Source organism: Parus major, chromosome 4 (assembly GCF_001522545.3).
Source record: "Parus major isolate Abel chromosome 4, Parus_major1.1, whole genome shotgun sequence".
Taxonomy (NCBI): domain Eukaryota; kingdom Metazoa; phylum Chordata; class Aves; order Passeriformes; family Paridae; genus Parus; species Parus major.
The window spans coordinates 60924715-60948801 of record NC_031771.1 but is presented as its reverse complement, the minus strand read 5'-3'; the positions used below and the strand labels follow the sequence as shown (position 1 = coordinate 60948801).

Genomic DNA, 24087 nt, shown 5'->3' with positions numbered 1-24087 from the left:
TTTGTATTTGAAGCAAAAGCTGTGTTAGTATCTTCCCACACAAACTGACAGTCCTTTGTATTAGCCATATTTTGTCTTTAATGTATTTACAATATAATAGATATGCATACGTACATGCTCAGGCAAATATAACAAAGATTATGCTGTTTATGACAATCTGTTTGTAGATAGCTTCTGCATTCTTTCTGAGGACATGGCTCAGTTGCTTCTGTGTGTTCCCTTATCTTGGAACACCTCAAAACCTCATTTACTTACCCAGAACCTTTTGTTGAGCTTCGAAAGAAGCTGCTTACCAAAGCTTGTGAAAATCACTCAGTGTGTGCAATCTGCTGGGACAGAAACTAGGTCCTCTTGAGGCACTTATACTCCAATACAAGGTAGAATAAATAAATACCTTATTACCAACAATTTTTAGAAAGACTGTTTAAAGTGTAGAAGCACTACTGCTGGTGTAGCTCATTACTTTAAAATCAGGACTATAATTTTTTCTTCCTTTTTTGCTCCATTTGCACTGCTATTCCATGATCTGAGGCTAGTGTGATATCACATTTTCTTGTACTATTACATACTGTTCACAGAAGGATCAGGAAGTTAGTGGTGACTTGGTCATACTCTTTAGCTAATGAATGGTTGACTTCATTGTAGCATGTTTGTAGAAAATAATTAAGAGATGTAAACTTCATAAAGAAATATTGGAAAGCAGATTCTGTTGTATGGAAATCAATTAGTTGTGGTTCAACTTGGGATCTTATTAGATCATTGAAACCTAAGCTAATATTGAGAATGAAAATGAGCAGAGTGTTACATAAAGCTTTTAGTGTCTTTGGTTAAATTGAGAAAAGCATTGGCATTGAAGTTTTCTGGCTCTGGAAAGAAAATGGTTTTGTAGCCAGACCACTAAATACCAATTTTGACATACTAATTTTGAGAAGCTTTATGGGTAAATCATCTATCTCATGTTAGAGACACATGAGTTCTATTCACAGTTCTTCTGTAAGTGACATTGCAAGAGGGAATTACCTTGGCCCTCAGTGTATGTAGCAAGAAGTCTTTTGCAATATTGAGGGACATAAAATTGCTTCTCTGTAAGAAATGAGGTTATGATGGCTGGCTTTATGGACTCTTAGCCAAACATACCTTGCAGAGAAGAGATGTGCTGAGTCTCTGATATTTCTGTTTTCTTTGCCAGTTATCAGGCTCTGTTCCCTACTGTGGTTATACTGTCATTCTCAAATTAATAGATGGAAAATATGAAGACTATTAGAATATATGAAACTGAGGAAATGCTTTGTCTTCAGTGTCATTTCAGGAAACAGAAACTTTGTTAAACTTGAAATTCTCACTTATGATAGTGGCTAATGTTACACAAAGTTTAAGGAAGTGAGTTTAAAAATACTGCATATTTTTAGAGACAGGGCATCCTACCATTTCTGTCTAGAGTACCTTTTAATGAGATCTGTCATGAAAACCCAAATCTGCCTGAATGTGTGATCCATTCTAACAGGTACAGGAACACTTCTGTGGGTAGAAAAGAACTAGGTTGTGAAAGCTGCAGATACCTCTGACTGATCATCCAAAGACCCTGTCTTCCCTTTGTCTTGGTTGGAATTTGACTGGCAAAGTGAGAAAACACCAATTTAGATATTTATTCTTTTTGCCTTGCATGTTGCTTTGAAATGGCAGATCCATGCCATTGGTGGAAGGTGGAGATTGTATCCAGTCCAGTATTTGGAGTGTCCCTTTCCCTTAGGCTTACCTTTTTCAACTTACATGACTTTTGCCAAGAGTTTGTTTTGTTGTGTTGTTGATGTTCTGATGCTTTAGAAAGAGTGATAATGTTGGCTAAAAAAGAAACCTGGTTTTGAGCTACTTGTACTGGTGGCATTGGAAAGTGTAGTGTATGGCTTTCTTAGTATTTGCATGTAGAAACTTAGAAAAAAGGAACATTACAGACCCAGAAGAGGTTCTCTGTCCCCAGTCTCGGGAAGGGACGGAAGCAAAAGGGATGACTGAAGACTACTCTTACGGAGCTTCTAATAATACCGAGCTCTCTTAAAAACAGAGCCATTTCTGCAGTGTCTTGCTTGGAGTCTGGCTTTGTGTGGTAGTGAGATTCGTATCTTGGTTTGATTTTGTTATTATTTAACTGCTGGAGAATGTTTTTAATGATTTAAGAGACATACTTCCCACATCCCTGAGGGAGGTGCTGAAAGCTTAGAGCACTTTTGTGGTTGTAGTGCCACATTAAGTATTTTGTGCTGTTACCAAAGGAGTAAAGATGTATTTTGTACTATGGTATTATGTGCTTCCCCTGTGAAACATACAAGCCTAGTAAGCATTGGAAGAAAGTATCTGACTGGAGATAAAGGTGTCATTGAAGAGAGAGGAAGACAGTGACACTGTTTACATTGATTTGGGCCTTGAGTCTGTTGTGAGGAAAATTAAGGAATAATTTCACTAACAGGGAGACTTTGGAGAAGACTACTGAGCATTTTCCTTGGAGCCTTATTTGCAAGTGTCCCTTTGCCATTAAGAATTCTGAGTGTCTTTTCCTTATCATTTCATAGTACTGCTAGTCAGCTGGAAGTTATTTGTATTCTTATTTTGTTGAGACTAGAGGTAATGTCTGTCTCATTTGTCCTAATAGATCTAGAGTTTTTTTGAGAATTAAATGCCTCTGTGCCCTCATTGGGCACAATGACCTGTACATTTGTAACAGTCAAAATTGATGCTAATTTCATGCATGTCCTGAAGAAGTGAGATTTGTGGAAGGGGTATCCTTGTGTGCTTATGTTCCTCCCTTTCAATAATGTGAATAATTGTTGGATTTTAATCAAACTTTGAGTAGAGGCTTTCAAAGGTAGTTGTATTCCTCAAGCCTTATGCAGAAGGATCATGCCAGATAGAAACAAGACAATTCTTAGTACTCTACTCGGAGAAAAATTAAAGCATGGATTTCCATACTAGATGAAAGGAAGGTACTGCAACTATTTTAACACCTGGAAAACCAACAGTCACACTTGCATCTTGTTTGATAACAGAAAATGTAGTTTTAAACCCTAAATTCTAAAAAAAAATTAGGTTTAATCATTTCACCTTATCAGAAAAATTGTATTTCTGTTTTGTTGAATAATGTTATTACTCTTTGAATGATTTGCTTTCTTGACCTAGTTTTTAATTTGCTCTCTGTTTTTGGGGTATCAGTTGCATCACTCAAATAGGATTTTGGTGAATGCTGGGTAATGAGATGAGAAAGCTTGTTTTTAAACATCCTGTTTCATTTCTGTAGAGTAGCATAGAGTTTTTTGATTAGTCAAATCTGATTTTTGTATGATTAGTCAAATTTGATTTTCCTTAAGTAGAAGTAGGGGCATACTGAAAGAGTTTGGGAGGATTTTTTCCTTCTTTTTAATACTGTGGAGAGTGGGGGTTGTTGAATAAACTTACAGAAACTATTAAACTCCATATTGCTGGGTATTATGTGTCCTGCTTATAACATAAAAAAAAGATGCACAGCTTGTGAGTTCCCAGTGTTCATATGCAAAATACAAAAATAATGATGAATCAATAAAGGAAAACGTTGCATCAGATGCTCACTTGTATAAATCTCTCTGCTGAGTTAGGTGTTCTGAGTTCTATGATTAATGAGTTTTGCTGTGAATTGATGCATTTCTTCCTAGGCAAGCATATATTCCAGTATTGCTTGCCTGTCATTTGTGGATATATATTTAAACTTCATTGAGAAACAATACACATTTTTTTGAATGACCACAGGACAAGATTTATACTTGCTCCATTTTTTGAATAGTAAAAAGGTAAATAGATACTTCCAAAATTAGTCTTAATACTTCTGAATAAGCTAGTCAATTAGAGAGAGAAGTGGTTATTCAAAGCAAAACTGGATACAGTACAGTAGGTTTTATTATAGTTCTGTCTGCAGCAGAAATATTAGATAACTTGTTTGTATCCAATTTTCCAACATGATGGAAGTGTGTACACCATTCTTTCCAATGGTCACCTTTTTTTTAATTCAACCCTATTTCTGCATGTATAGGTGGTTGCTGAACATCCAGATGCTTCAAGTGAGGAGATTGAAGAACTGCTCGAATCGCAGTGGAACATGCTTAGTGAAAAACAGAAAGCTCGCTATAACACAAAGTTTGCCATAGTGACCTCTCCCAAATCTGAAGAAGACTCTGGTAAACGTAAAACTGTGCTAGTGTACTCTAACTAAATTTGATATACATAGTGGCGTTAAACTAAGCACATATTTGAGACCCTGTAGGGAAAGCAGCTTTCACTGTTTTCCAGTTTTAATTCTTGGTGTTTGTGCCAATAGCAAAGGAATGCCAATGGTTACAATAAACGCAACCCATGAAGTCTACATTTCTTGCTCATTGTTCTGAAAAGTTGTTCTATGTAAACCTTCTGCTGTTTAGACATTGCTGATTTCTCATTCTTCTTCTGCCCATAAGCAGCTGCCATTGCATCCACTGCTTGTTACAAGTGGATGGTGGGAAGATGAAGTGTTACTGCTAGTAAAATTTGAGATGTTTTATAGAACAGTTAGAAATGGGTTTAAAAATTTAATCAGTGCTACACCTTTTCTTCATATATACCTTGAAGTGTATTATTTCACATCATCAGCAACTCAGGAAGAACTATTCCAAACTTTATTCTGAACCCTTCACCCATTTGGCATTTTATTGTGCTACTCAAAGATTTTAGGACTTTGTGCAAGTTTGTGAATACTTTATTTTTTTTCTCCTTTTATTTTTTGTTGCTGTTTCCTGGTGTTTGTTTTTGATGAACAGTCTCGATTGTTTTCTAAAATATTTGAGGGGGTTTGGAGTCACTTGTTTGAGAAAGGAGAAAGAAGAAGATAGTTTGCCATTTGCATGAACTTTATCAAATTTAACTAGCTATCATTTTTCAAATTTAAATAGCTTTACAGTACTGTAAGAAGATTTACTGTGGAAGTATTAGAAGCCAACAGGTGCTGCTTTGGGCAATGACAAGAATGAGAGGGAGTGTTTGAAAGTTTGTGAGACTTGGAAAAACTTGTATAAAAATGGCAGTCAGTTTTGTTAACTATCTGTGTGTGTGTGTGAAATAACATCATTTTGTGGAAAATTGAAAAGTTTTTAAATTTAAATTTTAAGTGTTAAATATTTGGATATCAGTTTAAAAAAAAAACACATTCTGTATCTCTCAAGGTTCATCATTGAAGAATATTGGAGAGGCCAAACGTAAAGTGTTTCAAGACTCACCTAAAAGGAGATCAAGATCCAGAAGTAATTGAAATTTGTGTTGTGTGCAAATAGCTCATCATTATAAGTAGCTATTGAGTGTATTTTTTTTATGTAATTGCCCACGTATCATAATCTCTTTATTTTATCTCAGATGTTGTCTTCCTTGACGTTAGAACTTTAATGGATCCCAAATTAAATATCTTAACACTGTAGTGCTGAATTTTGTTCACCTTCCTCAGTGTCATATTGCAAGAAATGTAATTGAAATTGTACCTGTACCAGGTGTTTCTAGTACATATATTGTGTACATTTATAGTTATCTGCAGATGAAAATATGTCAGTTCACTTGTTCCCCATCTTAAATCCTCTTATCTTAAACTTGGAAGAATGTTGTGGGATTTCTTTTGCTGGCTTTTTGTAAGTAGCAGGTTCTCCTGGAGCCATTTCAGTCTGCTTTGTGGATTCGGTTTGATCATAGAATATGTCCTAGATTGTTTAGATAAGAACATTAATTTGAAAATTATCTCTATTTTCAAGTTACTATATTTTTAATATTTACAGATATTTGTTCCCACTGGAATAGAATGCTTGTAGCTGTAGGGCAATTTTCAGTTTAACCTATTTGTGTCCCTGGAGCTTGTGATTTTCGTAGGAATAATACTCTGTAGCTTCATAAACTAGAGAGTAGTGGAGAGTGTAATTATGTTGTCATTTCATCTTGATGAAACAGACCACTTCCCAAACCCTCATCTTTCTTTTTGAGGTGCAGACAATAGTGGAACCTGTGGCAGGGGTATGTAGATTACTCACTGACCTTTTGTATTTAGCATCTGCTTGAACTTTACAGTGAACAACCATCTAAATACATGAATAACTTTCTGGTCTAAAATGGCCAGTGTGGTTCTGTTCATAGGATTCTGGTTCATAAAGGCAAGGGATGTTATGGTCTAATGTAAAATACAGTCAGCTTGTTACAGTCTGGAATTGCCATACCAGAAAGAGAATTAATCTGTACAGTTGGTGATATCTTGTCTTTTTCAGAGGCCCCTTAATAGATGTCACCAGTATTTTCATCTGTATTGTTTGGAGAACTTAAAGTAGGCTTAAGGAGGAGAGTTAGAAAGTAATTGTAGTGGTAAGACACAGTTACAAAGTGGCAGGAGAGTTAAAAGCTGTATAGATAACCACATGCTGTCTGATATGAAATAAATGCTGGGCAGTAACATTCAGATCTTAAACTAGTGCTTGTATAGGTAGCCTCATCTTTATAAAATAACTTTAGTTTTAAGCAGTTGATTTGCATTTGTTATAGAGTAAGTCTTCAGCACCAGAAACCAGTCCCTAAAAAGAGGTCATCAAACTGTGTTAATGTTTAACCATGTTTTAAAAATAATGACTGAAAGAAAAGTACCTTAAATAACTAGATCAGTTCAAATAATTTCAAAGTGGGTTTTAGATTATTTTTCATGTGAGTTTCCCCCATCCCCCCATCCCAAGGTAATTTACATGGAAATAAAAGAAACCAAAAAAAGAGGACAAAGGAGCCTACAGAAGATTTTGAAGTTCAGGAAGCACCTAGGAAAAGACTCAGGATGGATAAACAGAATAATCGGAAGGTAATTATGTTGTTGGTTTGTTGGGGTTGATTTATAGCAGCACCAGTCACATTGCTGTAGTTAAGTTTGTCAGCATTTCCATTTTCAGGATTAAAAAAGAAATGTCCATATATCATACTGTTGTCAATATTCAGAGATACATGTGACCTTACCACTGTGGGATTTTTTTCCTTTGGTTTGGAGGATGGAGGTATGACAAGTCCCACTTGCTACTTAAACTGTTTCCCAAAGGAGTGTGCAGAGGGAGGCATGACCTCTCTGTTATGCTCTGTAGTTCTTTTTATTTCCTCCTGATTTGGAGTTAGCTTTACCAGGATGTAAAAGAAATAACCTTTAGTCAATAGTTACTTTAGACAGAAGTCAGAAGAGAGGAAAGCAAATAAAGCAAAACAGGAAAACTACTTTTCATGAACTGGAAGGCTACAGGACATTTTTGAGTGGCATGCTGACCCTTTTCTTGGGTTAGGAGACTGCAGTAAATTTATATTTATACAGTAAAAGTATATTTATCACACAAATCATAGACTCCTTTTCTGGTTAGTTTAGTCGTGAGAATGAGAATTTTCCTCACATAGGTCACTATGTCTGTGGACACAGCAGAAATCTTGTGGAGAGTGAGGCACAGTTTTAGAGCATGTGAATTTCATGCTCTAATGTATGTAGAGCATGTGAATTTCATGGGTTTTACTTGTGTGGAAAGCTTAGCTCACACATGTGTTCAGGTATGTTATTGCAGTATCATACTGTAGTGTGAGTACCATAGACTTAAGCTCAGAACTTCAGTGGTACTGCAATCAAATGAAACAACCTCATAGAAGGAAAAGTGGTAGACTTATTTTTTTAATTGAATTGTGGAGGTTTTATTTGTAGGTGTCAGGTGTCATTTATTTGATGAGCTGGTTATTTTGCTACTTCTGTTGATACTGTAGATATTAAGACAACTTGTTTTAGAGTTTAATATATATTAAAAAAATATAATTTCAAAATAGGCTTAATGAGCCAGTTATCAAGGGACAGATAATTCTTAATGCTGTTACCTTTGCAAAAAGAAGGGCCAAACCTGGTTTTTGCACTACTTGCTTTAATGGGTTAGTTATTGCATATTAATGTGTCTTTCTAGGAGCAGTTTTTCAAACCTTTTTAAACTTGTCTAATAATACTCTATAATATGCTAGATACATGGAATAATGAGGTTTACTTAATATAATTAATTCCTCCTGTAAAGTCCTTGTTTTGACAGTTCTAAAGGTACTTTCCTGTCCCACCAGCATTCGTACACTACAATTAGCCTACATTCTCAGAAGCAGGATGTAAGGTGGTTGCAGTATAGTTCATGCATGGGAGGTTCTGGTATCTTTGGTGCTGTGACACACATGTGAATATACCAGCAGGAAAATAAATAACCAAATGAGGTGAATGATTCCCATAATATTTATAGCACTAATGGCACTGACTTTATAATGTGCATTTTAAAAACATTCTCTCTCTAGTCAGTTTATCAGAAGTGCTTACAAGAGGTTTGATGTATCTAAATATTAGGTAGTTTGGAAACTCTAAATGCATGTAGCAGGGTTTGTGCTCCACAGAAAGGTCAGATATGGTTTGCAGTTTGTTTTAGAAATTCTGTCTTAGTCTTTTTCCTGTCTTCACAATCCCAAGGCACTTCCAGCTGTATGTGCTACTGTTTGGTAGAACGTTTCAGTGAAAGACAGTGAAAACATCTATGTACTGATTCAAAAAAGCAATCACTAACCATACACCTCCTTTCTGCTATTCCCAGTTTACCTGCAGGCTTTAATTGCAATCATTTTGGATAGGAGGGATTTTAATTTCATGACATTTTACTTCTTGCACAAGAGTTGTGGGTTATACTCTCCCTTTGTCCTTAATTCTTATTATATACAATAACAAAATCAATGTTTTCATATAAAGTAACCATAAGCAAGCCATAAGTACCCATATGGAAGTTTTGAAAAACCAGTTTGTTCATTGTTGCTTTGGTGATGTATATAAAATGCACATTAACAAAACGGGGGTTCTGTAAAGTGTGCTTTAAATTTAAGAATGAACTATCCTGTACATTTTTACAGAATCACAGAATCCTTAGGATTGGAAGGGGCCTCTGGAAATCATCCAGTCCAATCCCCCTGCCAAGACAGGGTCATCTAGAGCAGGTTACACAGGAATGTGTCCAGGTGGGTTTGGAATGTCTCCAGAGATGGAGACTCCACGACCTCTGTGGGCAGCTCTTCCAATGCTCTGCCACCCCAAAGTAAAGAAATCTTCCTCACGTTGAGGTGGAACTTCATGTGTTTTAGTTTATGGCCATTACTCAATGTCTTGTCATTGGGCACCATGGAAAAGAGTCTGGCACCATCCTCTTGAGACCCTCTTTTCTTTCATTTTTGCCTAGAAGTGTAACAGTAATCTTAGAAAATGGATACTGAGAGCCTCTGGTGGCATCGGTGGTAGGGCAGCTTAGACTGCTTAGAGCTCAGTAAAAGCACAGCGTGGCACACCTGCAGCCATTCCTGTGTTTTTTACAAAGGAAATCAGTTCTCTGATTTGAGGTGTTCACCTGCACATCTTTCTTTAGGAAAACATGTCAGATGAGGACTGAAAAAGCATGTAAAGCATTGGAAATGTGCATAAAGCTTTCTGTTCAGTAGAGTTGTGCTTATTAATCAGGTGAGCATGTGTCAGGGTTAAGTATTCTAGGCTACAGTTTTAGTAATTCGAATGAATTTGTAACATGGAAAAAAATAATGGCATGTGTACGGAACAGAGTCTTAATTTTGACCAAGATTTGACAAAAACTTACCCAGTTTTGGCCTAAACTTTTGATCAGGAATTCTCAATATGGAGCAAATTTAGGTGCTGTTTATTCTCCCTTCAAAATAGTGATTTTATTTTGGAAATGCTGAAACAATCTTAACCATAGTAATTTTAAAAATGGCACTGCTATAAGTTGTGGAGTTGGAAGCAAGCCTCTCTGAGACTTAGAATTCTGCACAGGGTTTACTCTCAAATTTTTATACTAATTCTGCAATTCACCTTTGATAATTAAAGGTTTTAATTTGACCAGTTTGTACAAAGAGTAGTAAGGATAATTTACAAGTTTGGTGTTCATTTAGCACTTCCCCTTTTGATATGCTGAATTTGGGATGGATAAGTGGGATGCTGAAGTACTGTGTTCCTTAATATTTCTCATTTGTTTTTGGGTTTGTACCCTGTGCTGTAAATGAGTTTTAAAAATCACTTAAGTGGGTCTAGTTTAACTACAGTACCATTCAAATAATTGTAAAGACACTTTCTTTTTAATAACATAAATCCAGAACTAATTGCCAGTTGTATCCAACCACTCATAAATTAGGAGTTTTTTTATTTTTTCATATTTTTTTTTGTGACAGAGGGAGACAAGCAATGACAAAACAGCAAAAACAAACTCTTCTAAGGTCACAGAAACCTCCTCTTCACAAAAGAACCAGTCAGGTAATGTGGTCAGAATAAGTTTTAATGTAACTTTTTCAATTAAATAATTTTAAAATGCCCAGGTTGTCTGAGGCAGCCAGGTAAATTCTGCTGCCTCGGTGAGCAGTTGCAGGCACTGTGGCACAGCTGGGGGGGAGCCCTGTTCCTTCACTGCCCTCCTGCAGCTCAATCCTGGACTGAAATTGTGCCTTGCTGACTGAGAGCAGCAGTTCACAAGTTCCCCGTGTGATGGCACCAGATTAAAGCTGGAGATGTCGGCGAGCAGGGAGCAAACCCCGCTGCTCCCCACTGTTTGCCCACTGCACTGGCCCAGTAAAACAGGTGCAGTGGCTGTCAGTGTCATCAGGTACTTTGGGGTTTTAGTCCTTTGAAATGGTGCTTGATGGGAGGCAGTGTGGAGCACGAGAGGGAATTCTGTAGAGCCTTGGATCAAAACGCCAAAGTCAGGCTTGTTAATGATGCTCAAGTTTAAGGTAACTGCTGTCAGAGCATGTCTCTTCAGGTGTTACAGTGATTTGCCAAAGAGAAGTGAGCTTCAGCAAGTCCTGCACGGTGTAGAAGTGGTGATGTGCCATAGCTAATGTGTGGTACTTGGCTCCTATATATAAATTTTCTGTTAATGAAGTGTTAGTGGTACTCAGATTGTGATGAGCTCATTTAGGCCTAACTGTTACCTCTGCTTTAAAGAGGTCTTAAGTCACAAGATACTTTGATTTTAATAGAAATGAGATGATAAAAAATTGGCAAAACATTTTTTAGCACGTGTTTGATTAATGGAAACCTTTAATTTTAGAATCAAGCCAGAACATATGGCTTCAGAAGCTTCGTGTTTGCTCAGTCAGTCCTATGTAGGTGCCCAGAAGACATACCTAAATAATTCCTTCCTGTATCTGAAGGAATATTTTAAATGGCTTCAGGGAGATAACATTTTAAAGTTCCAAACTTCACTTTGTAAACCAAAATTATTTTACAGCAACGAAAAATCTGTCTGATGCATGTAAACCTCTGAAGAAGCGAAATCGGGCTTCAGCAGCAGAATCTTCAACTCTTGCTTTTAGCAAGAGTTCATCTCCTTCAGCTTCCTTAACTGAGAATGAGGTAAAAAAAAAGTGGTGTTTGCACACAGCCATTTAATTACAGAAATTATCAGGTGTGAATCTTGTTTTTAAAGAAAAGCAAAAATCCAAGGCGAATTCTCTAACGTTGGTGCTCTAGACAAGTTACAGTTTTGGCCTCTGTGAAACCTGTTAAAGTGTGCATTGCAAATCATTTATTGTAACACAAACATCTGACTTGGGGACTTTGAGATATTATTGTGGTTTTTAATGTATTCACCAACAACGTTTTAGAATTGTAACCTTCTATTAGAGGCAAAGTAAAATGCCAGTGTGTTCTGTATTTTCTTCTACAGACTTTTATGTAAGTGTACTACATTAGTTACATTATGTAACTCAATATTGTCATGTTGCCATAGCTTTTATATCGAAGCAAATTGCCTAATCCTCTGTTTGATCTAGAACTGGACAGTCTTCTGAGCAGAGTCCCTTTTAACTCAAATTAGTTTTCAGGCTGTTTTAGTGCTATTTCTCTGTGATGCAAATAGCTCAAACCCCAGTAGAGTTAAACAGACAGTGAAGGATGTATCTTTTTTGATACTTGCTAATCATAGTCTTAGCTCTGCATATTTGGAACTGTAATTCTTCTCAGCTGACATACAATAAATGAAATGTATGTGTCAGAAATGTATTCATACAATCCATGAAGCCATTCCCCAGGTCATCTACACTGTTAAAACCAATCAGCCAAAGAGTGGCAGCATGAGGGTGAAGTATGCATGCTGTTTTGCAGGTGGGTTTGGATCTGTAGTTGGTAGGATTTAGTAAAATATCCACAGACAAACAGCTTCACCCAGTTTGTGTTACAAAAACTGTAGAGAAAATACTTGCCTGCTAACAAGGGAACAGGGCTTCCAGCTCTCCTAGAGACTTTCATCTCCCCTAACAAATGCATGAGGTGCTATAATGAATGCAGTTTAAATATCTAGGCAATGTTCAGTAAACAGTTTACCTTTGGGTAGGGAAAAAAAGATTGCATGTTAATGGCTGTATATCTTAACTGTAACTGGAAAAACATTTTAACTAAAAAAAACCTTAATAAATGCTCCCTCCTGTACCCCAGTAAAACAAGCAATGCAGGTCCCATGGGAAATAATGTCCATAGCAGCAGCCAAGTAAAGTAATACTTTGTTTTCTGTATTGAGAAACTCCCACCTTTTGGCATACCAGCTTCTTCTGGATATGCTTTGCTGATGGGGCATGCTGTGTAATGGTCTGTTTGGGACCCTGTATTCAACCAACTAGTTTAAGGAAAAATCTGGAGGGTTTTGACTCAAAATAAGCATCTCTAAATATTGTGCACTCAGGAGAAAGATTCTTCTCTTGAGATTATGATTATAAAATTAATTATCCAGAAGTCTTTCTTAACAAAAGACACTTTTTTGTAGGATTTTGGGTTGTAACATAAAATGCTTCACATTTAAGAAAGGATATGGTTATATCTTACATATGGTTGAGATGGAAATTCTAAAACTTAGCACTAATTTACTCAGCTACTGCTAAACAGTAAATGATCTGAGAAAAATTAACTTCATACACTGCTCACAGAACACAGATACAGAAACTAGAAAGTGAATTAATTGTTTTCAATGGGTTAAGATATAGAAAAAAGTCCCAAACATCATAACAGAAAACACACCTTGTAAAATAATTTTGGGAGACTGGGTGCAGGGGAAAGTAGATTAATCGACTAAATCCTTGGATTGGTTAAAGCTATGTTGACCTGAACTTGGGCCAACTAAGGATTGTGCCCAGTTTGTTTCCTATATTAGATATACTTTTGCCTTTAAATAAAACAAAAATATCAGGCATGTGTTTCAGAAATTAATACTGACCTGCTCTTCAAAACAAGGAAAGACAGAAATTCTCTGTTGTGTGGGTGGTTCTTAAAAACTTTTTCGCCTTTTGTATTTTTTTTAAGCACTTGTCTAACCAGCTGAATATGTGTGTGTCCTGAGGGCATTCATCTGGAGAGAAACTTTCCAGTATTAAGGGAAAGTTTTTTAAAAATAAACACTGTCAGGTAATGATAAAAGCCTTGCAGAGCTAATTGAGTAGGATGTAATTCTTCTCAACTTGAAATAGATGTAATGATTAACTTTCACATTTCTGTGTTCACTATAATACTTCTAAGTGTTGGTTTAGGTGCTCTCTTTACAAATACAGGAAAAATTCCTCTGTATTCTACAAGCACATACATCTTCACAAGGTGTATATATGAGGATTCTGGTCTTTTTTTTCTCCCTCTCCTTTTTCTTTCTCCCATACTCTTTGTGAACAGTTTGTTCCAGAATAGAACCTGGATGTGACTGTTACTTGTCAAGAACTGTTGTTAGTTACAAACCCCTTTAATGTCTGTCCTTTACAACCAGGTTCTAGGAAAGATGTGCTCAGTTCTTTCTTGTTTGAAAGATGCATCTTATTTGACATTCTAAAAAATAATTTTGAATGCTTTTTGTTGTTATTAGGGGATAGTTTTTAAATGGAGTTTATTTGAAATACTATAAAATCGGGCAAGGCCAAGTTTTCAATTGATAAATTACTTTGGGAGGGAGATGAGAGTGAGAGTGTGAACTTGTTCAAACAGATTTATAGATGTGACATATTAGAGGTTAAAGGTTCACTCCCTTCAAAAAATTGGGCTTTGAAGTTCTTTTAAGATGGGTGTACAGAAGCAGTAAAGTGTTTATACAGGAATAAATGAATTTCATACCTGCATTTAATTTCGAAACAAAATAATTTTACTTCTAGCACTTGACACAAGTCACTTATGTGAAATATGATTTTGCTGAAATATAATTATTATTGAACAACTGGTAGGGCCAGATGAGAAAAAGATATTCAACACTTTGAAGTCTGCAAAAGCTCGTAGTAGTTTTTTGCTGGCTATGTAAGACTTGGTGTAAGCATCCAAAAGCACATATTTGTGAAAAGAGATGCAGGTATTTTAATTTCTTTTTTAACCTTGGCCCTCCACCCCCCCAGTAAAGTAGTAGGTGCCAGTAAGAGTGTAATCAGTATTTTTTTAATAAATAAAAAAGATTTTACCATTACTGCTGAATTATTGGCACACCTGGTGTGTTTGCATGAAGCATATCTGCTTTAGCTTTTCAGTCAATTTCTGTGATTATTGTCTGGCTTCATTAAACTGGATGAATTTGCTGACAGCAGATAAGTGTCTAAGTATCATGCAGATCATAGGTACTACTTACAAACTTTATGAAAGAAACTGTAATCTTTTCCTAAGAGAGGACAAAATAAAGCATATGTAATAATCTCTAAGTTAGCCAGTCTGTCATTCATCACAGCCTCAAGTCTGAGCTGACCAGCAGATGGCACCTTAAAGAAGCCTGGGAAAGATTTGAAGAGGTGCTTTTATTTTAATTTCATAACATCTTCCTTAGAGGAATTCTTTCTTCCTTCTGTAACACACCCAGTGTCAAAACAAGCTCAGTTCCTCGTTATAGCTACAAATTCTTGTGTTTCCAAGGCCTAACAATGCAAATTATAATAATTCAAGCCTTAATGCACTTTTTCTGCATATTAAACTGTGGGTTTTTCCCATTACTGATTTGAGACAGATTTCATTTATCTGCATTTTTAATGGGCATTAGCATGTATACACAGAGGAGAAAACATGCAGCTCTTAAAAGGTAAGGTGTTTGCTTGAGGAGACAGTCATGAGACAGCTTGCAACTCAAAAAGTACATCAGCTCCATTTATCAACCCTGGAGTCTAGTCTGAGTCTAGTCCTGGAGTATGCAACTAAAAACTCTTACTGAAGGTGAAAATAACTGACTTTTTGATCCTAAGAACAGGAAGGAAGAAGGGAATTCATGTTATTTTAAACAAACTACTGACCTAAAGAAAAAGCGGTTGCAGTTGACCTTGCAGGTTGTTAAACAAAATCACTGTGCTTCGAGCATTTTATTCAAGCTTCCTGCAAATACAATTCTGTCTTCTAAACATTGCTTAAGAATAAGTTAGTATATAGTGCAGCCTTACATCCTGTGACTTAGCAGACAGTTGTTTCCTGTGTTTGTTTCTGTATGCCTGTGAATTTTTTTTCCCATTTGAAAGCACCAATAAGCAGTCAAGGGTACATTTTTATGGAACACTGCAAGTAGTTGGACTTGTTCCTTGCTGAACCTCTGCTAAAGCCTGTAACATTTTACATGACCTGCATCACCCACCAGACCATACAGTTTTGTTACAGTGGTTCTATTTTCACGTGGAAAAAAGTTCTAAGCTTCACTTTTGTTCTTTGACGGCACATTCTGTGTAGAAAACTAAGTTTCTTATGTACTTATTCTCCTCTTGTATGTTACTTAGGCTTCAGAGTGCAGAGAATCTGTTAACTGAATGTTACATGATGTAGGTTTTTATTCCGCATCCCCTACCAAAGTATCATGAGTATCTGTAGGCAATTTTATACTGTTTTAAAATGTTCTCATAGTTTGAATTAACTTTCCAGGCAAATTCAGAAATGCATAATATCCTTATCTGAAACGTCTAACTCCTGCTAATAATAAAAATGAAACTTGTCCCAGGCTGTCTTTTTTTTTTTTTTTTTGCTATTATAGTACTGTGTACACTTGTGGCACCGCATACTTAAAGGATTTATCTAGTCTAGCAGTATGGGCCAAAATATCTCTCTTCATTCAGTTCAGGAATTCTTATATGAAATAAAGGAAATGTTAACTGTAACTCAATTGGCTCTGTCAGTTTTTCTGTCTCTGTGTGGGTGCACGATAGCACACATTGTCTTTTGAATACAGCCTGACCTGTTTGTATGTTGCTGACTGACTTATATAAGTTGTTCTTAGAGTAAAAAAAACCAACAAAACAACAAAAGCCCAACCCTCTAGCTGCTCAGATTTTTTTAATAAGAAAAAAATATGCAATTGGGTTTTATCTGTTGGAAAGCCAGAGTTTATCAGAACATGCATGCTCCAAGCTTTCTAGAGAGAGCTCTTGGCCAGCCCAGCCCACTTCCTTCTGGGTGACTGTGGTCTAGAAATCACCGACTCTGAAGTCTTGTCAGGAAGTCTGAGATTGTAGCAGTGTTCTGAGTGGTAATGAAAGTGAAACTTAGTGGGCAACAGCATTCAGAACTCATGAAGATGTGCCTATTTAATTGCCTGTGAAAAGATGCTGTGTATCTTTTGCATACGATATGATCATAATTTCTATAATGGCAGCTGACCTGAGAGAGGATCCCTGTAAAAGGTGCAGGTCGTTTCTTGTGGGCCCTTTCTTTTGTGGATCCTGCTGCTCCTGCAGTGGGGGAGACTTGCCTGCCAAACAAGCAGGAGGAAATAATTTCCTGCCATGCTTTGTTTTCATTTTATATACCCCTAGCTTTAGGATAAGTGTACATAGTGGGGTGTGTTTCCTTTTGATGTCCTGCAGCCTGCATTATAAAGCGTGATGATCAAGTAAACCAATGGGGAGTGGGAGGGTTTGCCTTCTTTGGCTCTTGAAAAATTTGCCCTTTAGTTGTTTTTATTACTGCTTAAACAGAACATGACAGAAGAACATCGTTGTCTTGAATGACTAAGGCCAAAGCTTGTATTCTTGAGGCTTAAGAAGGCTGTTACACAAGCATATGTGAGTAATACAAGAAATGCTTTTGTTAGACTGAATGAATTGATGAAGTGCGTTTTCTGAAGAAGAAATTTTTTGAACAAAAGTTTCACTTTGGTAGCTGGAAAAGTAAAGAGGTGTGTGACTGATGGAATAGCAACTATTGGAGCCTTTTCCAAAGTGGGGACCATAGGTGCTGAAATGTTAACAACTTCTAAAGTCTAAATTTTCAAATTTGTTTTAAACCTTCAAACATGGCAGGAAAACCTTGTCTGAATTAGATCTAGGAGAGGGGAAGTCCTGGGGAAGCTGATGAGCACAGAAGTGTCAATATTATTCAGTCTGCAATTGCCAACACACGGTGCATAGTGTTTGGGACTTGATTCTACTCCACAAGACAAAAGTTTTTGTTTTAACAAATCCTGATGCTGGTCCTTTAGGACAGCCTTTAGCCAGGAAGTACTTCAAGGGAAGAAAGATGCACCATGACCCACTTTCCACTTCTAGGATAACACTGAACCAGCAAGGATGCTTCCTTAGATTAGCTGTTTAAAATGAATACTTAATCCTAAATCTAAAACAAAAGACACATTAAATAGCCAGGTCACCAGCTGATCAAGCAGAATGTTTGCATGTTTTTGTTCTTACTGTCCTAACTTAAATTCTCATGCTCCTAATTGCATGACTACAGACACTTTATTTTTGGACCTAGAATTTCTGAACCTTTTTTTTCTTGAAATTACAGACCAGTGGTTTTGTTGGCTCTGGTATTTGCTCTGATTTTGGAGCTGTCTGAAAGGAAGGAGACAATTTTAAGTGGAGAAAAATATTTTTTTCTTTAACTGGACGGAGAAAATGTCTACATCCATATTTGACTTTATCTGCTTCTTTGAACCCCACAGCATGATTTGAATTTTTAAATTCCAGTCTATCCTTTTGCAGATTCACAGCTTATATCATGTATCAGTATGATTGGATGCCAACTGAGAATGTGTCACTACTTTTATTCTTTTTTTTTTTTTTTAATAAGTGACATTTCAACCACCCAGATGTGGAAGGAACAATACCATTTGCAAAGCTCACCCACGTGGTTCTAGAAATATGCAAGCTGAGTGTACATACCAGCTCGCATTTAACTCTTTTGTAAAAAGCCAGAGGGAATGAAGAATTGTCTTACATTTCTGCTGAGGTGTGTGGCTGAGACTGGAATCAGGTACCTGGTTGTAAAAAATGCTTTAAAAATTGTAATAGATCTGGATTCAGTATGTAGATGTACTGTGAGAAATGTCTCCCTGTGTTAGTGCTTATTCTTTCACCTTTAATTGGTGGTGCAATGAGCTGTGCAGTTAACTCAGACTCAGTGTTGCAGCTGCAGGACTCGTGTTACAGCTGGAGGAAGTCTGGCAGGAGGAAAACATTGAGAAGAGATTTTGTACACAAAATCTGTGTACTTGAGTCTTCTGTCAAATTGACTTCCTGCCCACCTGCCTTTAATCATTTTAGAGTGCTTCAGACAAAATTAAGACTATAAACAAGTAAACTCAGAAAATGCACATAGCTGATTCAGTTTAATTCCTTTCAATGTTCTCATGTGTTTTCTTATTGTAACTGTTGTATAGAGTTGCACACATTTCTTCCTCTAAACCTGTTCAGCAACCTCTGTGAAAACCAAACACTTATTTATTCAATATAATCATGCCAAGGAAACTCCATTATTCCACCAACAGTCCTTGCATCTGTATGCACATGTAGGTCCCCTTTACACATAACAGGTAAAAGTAGTCAAAGAAGCAGGAAAAAAAAGTAAATCTCATTCTTATATTTAGCAATTAAACAGTTACCCAGTGTTCAGCAAGACTTGCTGATGTAATCTGGCTTCGTACATCAAATATTGCAGTATGCAAAACATTTTCATTCAGTTTTGAATTAATGCTGAAGATTGCTTTTACAAGCTTTGTTATATAGTCTTTCTAAAAATAGGCTGATGTTTGTCTGAAAGAATCCCTTAAGGACTTCTTTTGGCTATTGTTAACAGGGAATTCTAGCATATTGTTCAAAAGAAAATTAAAAATACTTTGGGGCGTTTGAAGTCTTTATATGCTGATTCCTGTACTGCGGTGGGCCTGAGTAACTGTTCCAAAAATACAGTAGTAGTATAAAATGTATGCTCAAAATATCTTGAGATGAGTAAACCAAATTTTTAATGACGCATTGCTACAATTGCTGTCTTTTCAGGTGTAAAAATACAATACTAAACAGAAAGAATTCAAAGAGATGCCAAAATTTTGTCCCAGTTTGACTCAGTAGCGAAGTATTTTTTCAATAATAAAGCTATGAGGAATTTGAAAAAAATGCAGTAATGTGTCCTTACATGTTCCCTTTTGAATCTTACGTGTGTAAGTAGTGAATAATGACTGAGACACGTGAGAAGGATTGCCTTGGGAGCCTGGTGGGAAATTGGTCATTTCTGTGAGTGGCAATGGTATTCAGAACCTCACTAACCCCTGAAGTAAGCTCTGGCCCACCTCACGTGAAGAACATGAATTGGTTTTTAGGCTGTTTTCCTCCTTTTGCTCACTTGTGTATGCAGGTGTACAGTTCCTAGTAGAAAGAGCTGCGTTGGATTTCTGAAATCCCACCCTTGCTCAGTGTTGAGGCAGTGAAGTGTGAAAGCCTCTACAGGCGAGTCCTCACAAAATAACCTTGATGTTCAGTAATTGAAGGAAGTGGGAAGGAAAGCCTGACTGATGTGCAGTATGTGAAAGCTGATGGTGCTTGCAGTGATCCTTGCTTCAGCAGAGGAAAGGTGTCTTCCATGTCACAGCAGCAGTAATTGCTAAAGAGAAGTGGAGGTGATGATAGAGTTCAGGTACAATTTCAGTGCAGAAACTTGGCACTTGCTAAAAATCTGAAGTGAACAGCCTTGGCTTTTTTCCCCCTAAATTTATGCTCTTTAAAACAGTCTGCCTTTCTGAGAAATAAGAAATTACTCCAAATGTAAAGCAGAATAAAATAGCTACAAATTGCCCATTAACACATTTTGCCACTAATCTAAATGTTGATTACTTTGAACCTTGGCCTGAATTTCAGAAGAGTAAATTATGTACAATTTTCTTTGCTAGGAGAATTATATTACAAAAATAAGGACAAGGCAAGCTCTGGCGTGTTTACAAGGGAAGCGTTTATTTTTTTAACTTGAACAAGTAAAGTAACAAGCTCCCCAAAACCTGTCTAAATTTGTATTGAGGACTGTGTTTTGGGCTCTGGTATGTGAACTGTTAAAAACTTCCACAGAAGTGTTATGTTTCATTGCAGAGGTGGCTGTGTCACATCAGCATGAACTGATTTCTAGCAATCTTCTTGTAAACCATCTTTACTTAGTGACTGTTCCATCTACACATATTTCAATTGCAAAACTCATTGTCCCCTGGATGAATTGGAACCTCTTAGGGCTGCTACAGCTTGCTGGGGGTAGAAATACAGTTTTCCCAAACACCTCATGCTCTACCTCTCTTAGGTTCCAAGTTGTCTCTGAGAAACACTGGATGAAGGTGAAGGTGGTTGTCTCAGCCCCTTCTCTGCAAGCCTCGAGGAACAGGTGCTCTTTTACTTCCCTGATATTTCCATTGGTTATTGTGGGATAACTTCAGGAGCTGAGGTGTTGAATTCCAGTTCTCTTTCTCTACAGAGGGAGCTTTTCTCAGAGGTGTCTGGTAGACAGTGTTTTACCTTTCGCAAGATACAAATAAGGGTATTGTTTCTTCAGTATTTTTCAATATTGAATTGAATATTGAATTAATATTTTCTTCAATAATTTATTGTTTCTTACAAGAGGAAATCTGCTGACATTCCCCTTTATTAGGGCCCTAAACTATGAAATCTGGTAGTGAAGTGTGTGTGAGCTGTGCATGGATCATGGCTGTTGGAGAGGATGGTTAAACCTTTGGTCATGGTGGCAGGGATGAAGAGGTGCATTCTGCAGCCTGCACAGGCCACAGGAGTGTATCACTGAGCTGCTTGTGAATGTAGTGACTCCTAGGAGTTGAGCAGGTATCCGGTCTTGTCTGTGTAATGCAAAACTGGTGCTTAGTAGAGCATTTGATTTGTAAAGTGTGTGAGACTCCTGGCAGCTGTAAAGATACTCTCAGCCTGGTAGCCATTGAGCTGATGAACTGAGGGTATTTTGTTCATGCTCTGTGTGTTGGTATTTGTGCTCAAAACCTGGCAATGATCTATAGGTGGATGTAAATTGCCAAGTTTTCTTGTGAAATGGGCTGATAGAATTTGGCTTTTGTGGTTGCATCTCTGATGTCGCATTTGATTCTTGCCAGCACTGCTCCTTTTATTGGCGCAGTAACAATTTAATTTAAATTAAGAGCTGGTGCATTAATTCTGAGGTGGTAAAATCTCATTTCTGTAGAAAAATTGATGTCAGCCTGAGGTTCACAAGTGGCTGGGATTTTGTCACCCATATCTAGGGGGATTCTGAAAAGCTGTCTTCTGCCAATAGGGTTCCCTTTCCATATACAGGTCTGCATCCTTCATTCTAACAGAGTGTATAAACCCAGGAAAATCCTGGAAAACATTGCTTTGACTCATTCTCTTAACTAAATATATTTATCACTGGGTGTGTTCTGTTTCTCTGCTCTGTTTTCAAAAGCAGTGAGCTGGGGGAAGAGGAGCACCTTCCTCAAGGGCAGGGCTCTTTTGCTGCTGGGAAGAGCGTGTTAACTCGAGCAGTGCTGCACAAACAGGTCTTCTCTGGGTTTAGTGTTTTGTGGTGTGGGGAAAAGGGGGGAAGCCTAGTGTCAGGTTACAGCGGGACTGCTTGTTTTGCTTTGCTTTGTTTTGTTCTGTTTTGTTTTTAAGTGGAGAAGAAATGTCGATCTAAGACCTTCCAGCTTATTTTTCCTTTTCTAACCGTGACTAATTCTGACTAGTTCAAACAAGAACATGATGAGGTACTAAAAATGTTAGAGCAGTGTGCCACTTGCACTAATTAATGTTTCTGTGGGAATAGTTTAAACAGAAATGATCATATGTGTAAGCTTACTTAAATCATAAGGGAAACTGGGTTTGTGTTTTTGCTGGGCTTCCACGCTGCCTTCCTTTATTGGCCCCTTCCCAGCAAGAACTTTGCAGTTCACTATTACACAGCTCCTTCCAGGGGACAGAGATTTCCTGGTGTCTGAACAAAACAAGGATTTTACCTACAGTTTCTTTTAATCACTTATGAAATGGTCAGGCAGAATCTCCAAATCATTCCAGCTGTAGAAATTTTCATAGACGAGGTGGAGATACGAATTTTCACACAGGAAATTAATTAATACCCTTGCAAGTAAAGTGGGGATAAAAACCCACCAACCAACAACTGTCAATCTGATCCAGTTTATAAAATAGTTTTATATATGACCAAGGAAAGCATATGTTAAATGAAGTTTATTCAAGTTAGCTGGCAGCAGCAGTGAGACTTAATCACTCAAAACCAGTGTTTCTGAAGAGATTTTATCAAGACTAAATCTAGTCTTGGTTTGGTCTTACATTTTTCTTTCCGATTTCAAAATAAATCATCTCTAATAAATTTGCACATTACATGGGTTGGTTGATAGGGAATAAATAGGTTGCATGTAGCTGTCTCCAGCATGTAGCTGTGCCATTTTTAGAAAAAGGTGGTTTACTGTAGATAAATATGAGATTCTGTGTCTGAAAACAGAGAGTAAATTCTTCATATAAAGTGATGTGTCTGTGTCCTGACAAATGGCTATTGGCAAAAATAATCTTTTAAATAGCACAGCAATTCAGAGTGACTTTCAGTGCTGTATTGAAGAGACTTGGGGAGATTCTTGCACAGCAGAACAGAAGTGGAGAAGAGTGGTATCATGTTGGCTTGCTTTGGATATGGTGCTTACAAGAATTGTAATGGGTTATTGCATCTAGTTCTCATGCTTGATTTTTCAACAACCTTTTTAAAGCACAGAAAAGGTTTAGAGGAACTCCACTAAATGCTCTAAGATGCTGGAAAAAGTCCCCTAGGGAGAAAATTAGAGGGCGGAACAAAAAGGATTGAAACGGGCTTAATTGCAGCATGCTTCCACAGGAGGAAAATGTCTGCTTCCAAGGGACATTTAATATAGCTGAAATGCCTGGAGAAGGCATCATCAACTGTGAGTTGCAGTTAGACAGCCCAGAAGGGACAGGAGGCAGTGCTTTTGATGGTATGTGTGAATAACCATTAGAACGAGCTCAAAGAGAAATAAAGGCTTCCTTTTGCAATTCCAAATTGTGATCCTCTCTTGGAGAATGTACCTAGTGAGGCACAACTCACTGAGTATCATCTGGGGACATGAAATTCTGCATCTTCTGGTGTAACATGAGACAAATGACTTGATTGTCCATTAACCTCCTTAAATTCTATTGAAATGAAAACTACTCTGTGTTTTCTTTCAAATATGTTATTTAGGATGAGTTTTCTTAAAGTAAATGACAATTATTTTTAAAAATACCCCATATTTATTACATCTATATCCGTTATATATTTATCCATAACAAGGCTATTTTCTGTAGTATTTTGGGTTTATTGTTGACTGTAATGTTCCTTAAGCATATTGAGAGCTGCTTGTTCTTTTCTTCCTTCCTTCTATATGCTGTTCACACTTTCTTGGAGAATATTTGTGTTGGAGACTTTTATATGCAGCTTGGAGTTCACCAAGTTTGTTTTTAAAAGTTGAGTGTTGCTCTCTCATAAATCACATGCTCAGACTTTAATCTAGGGATTTGAAGATGTCCCTGTGTTATGGCTAGGCACTTCTTGCTAACTGTATTATAGAACTGAGTATAAATAAAATGCCATATTACAAAGTTTTGGTGTTCTGTTTTGGCTGCTGGTGAGGGGCACTGTTATATCATCCTTTTAATGAGACTTCCATAAATGCAAATCGTGGTTTTAATCAAGGTGTTTTTTTGAAGGTGGGGGAAACCAAACCAGAAGAGCATGCCTAAGTCTGCTAGTGTGAATTGCAGTGTGTT

General features: G+C 37.1%; 1 protein-coding gene across 12 annotated transcripts in view; it reads left to right on the top strand.

Annotated features, from left to right (window-relative positions):
• Positions 1–24087, top strand: part of NSD2 (nuclear receptor binding SET domain protein 2) — a 98985-nt gene that overhangs the window by 59447 nt on the left and 15451 nt on the right. For 11 of the 12 annotated variants that reach the window (XM_015623895.3, XM_033513745.1, XM_033513744.1 and 8 more), the window contains 6 exons: positions 4055–4199; positions 5217–5294; positions 6750–6868; positions 8959–9063; positions 10279–10360; positions 11334–11458. In XM_015623895.3, the coding sequence (XP_015479381.1) occupies positions 4055–4199; positions 5217–5294; positions 6750–6868; positions 8959–9063; positions 10279–10360; positions 11334–11458 (654 nt within the window). The remainder of the gene's footprint in view (positions 1–4054; positions 4200–5216; positions 5295–6749; positions 6869–8958; positions 9064–10278; positions 10361–11333; positions 11459–24087) is intronic. The other variant, XM_015623901.3, reaches the window with a different exon arrangement.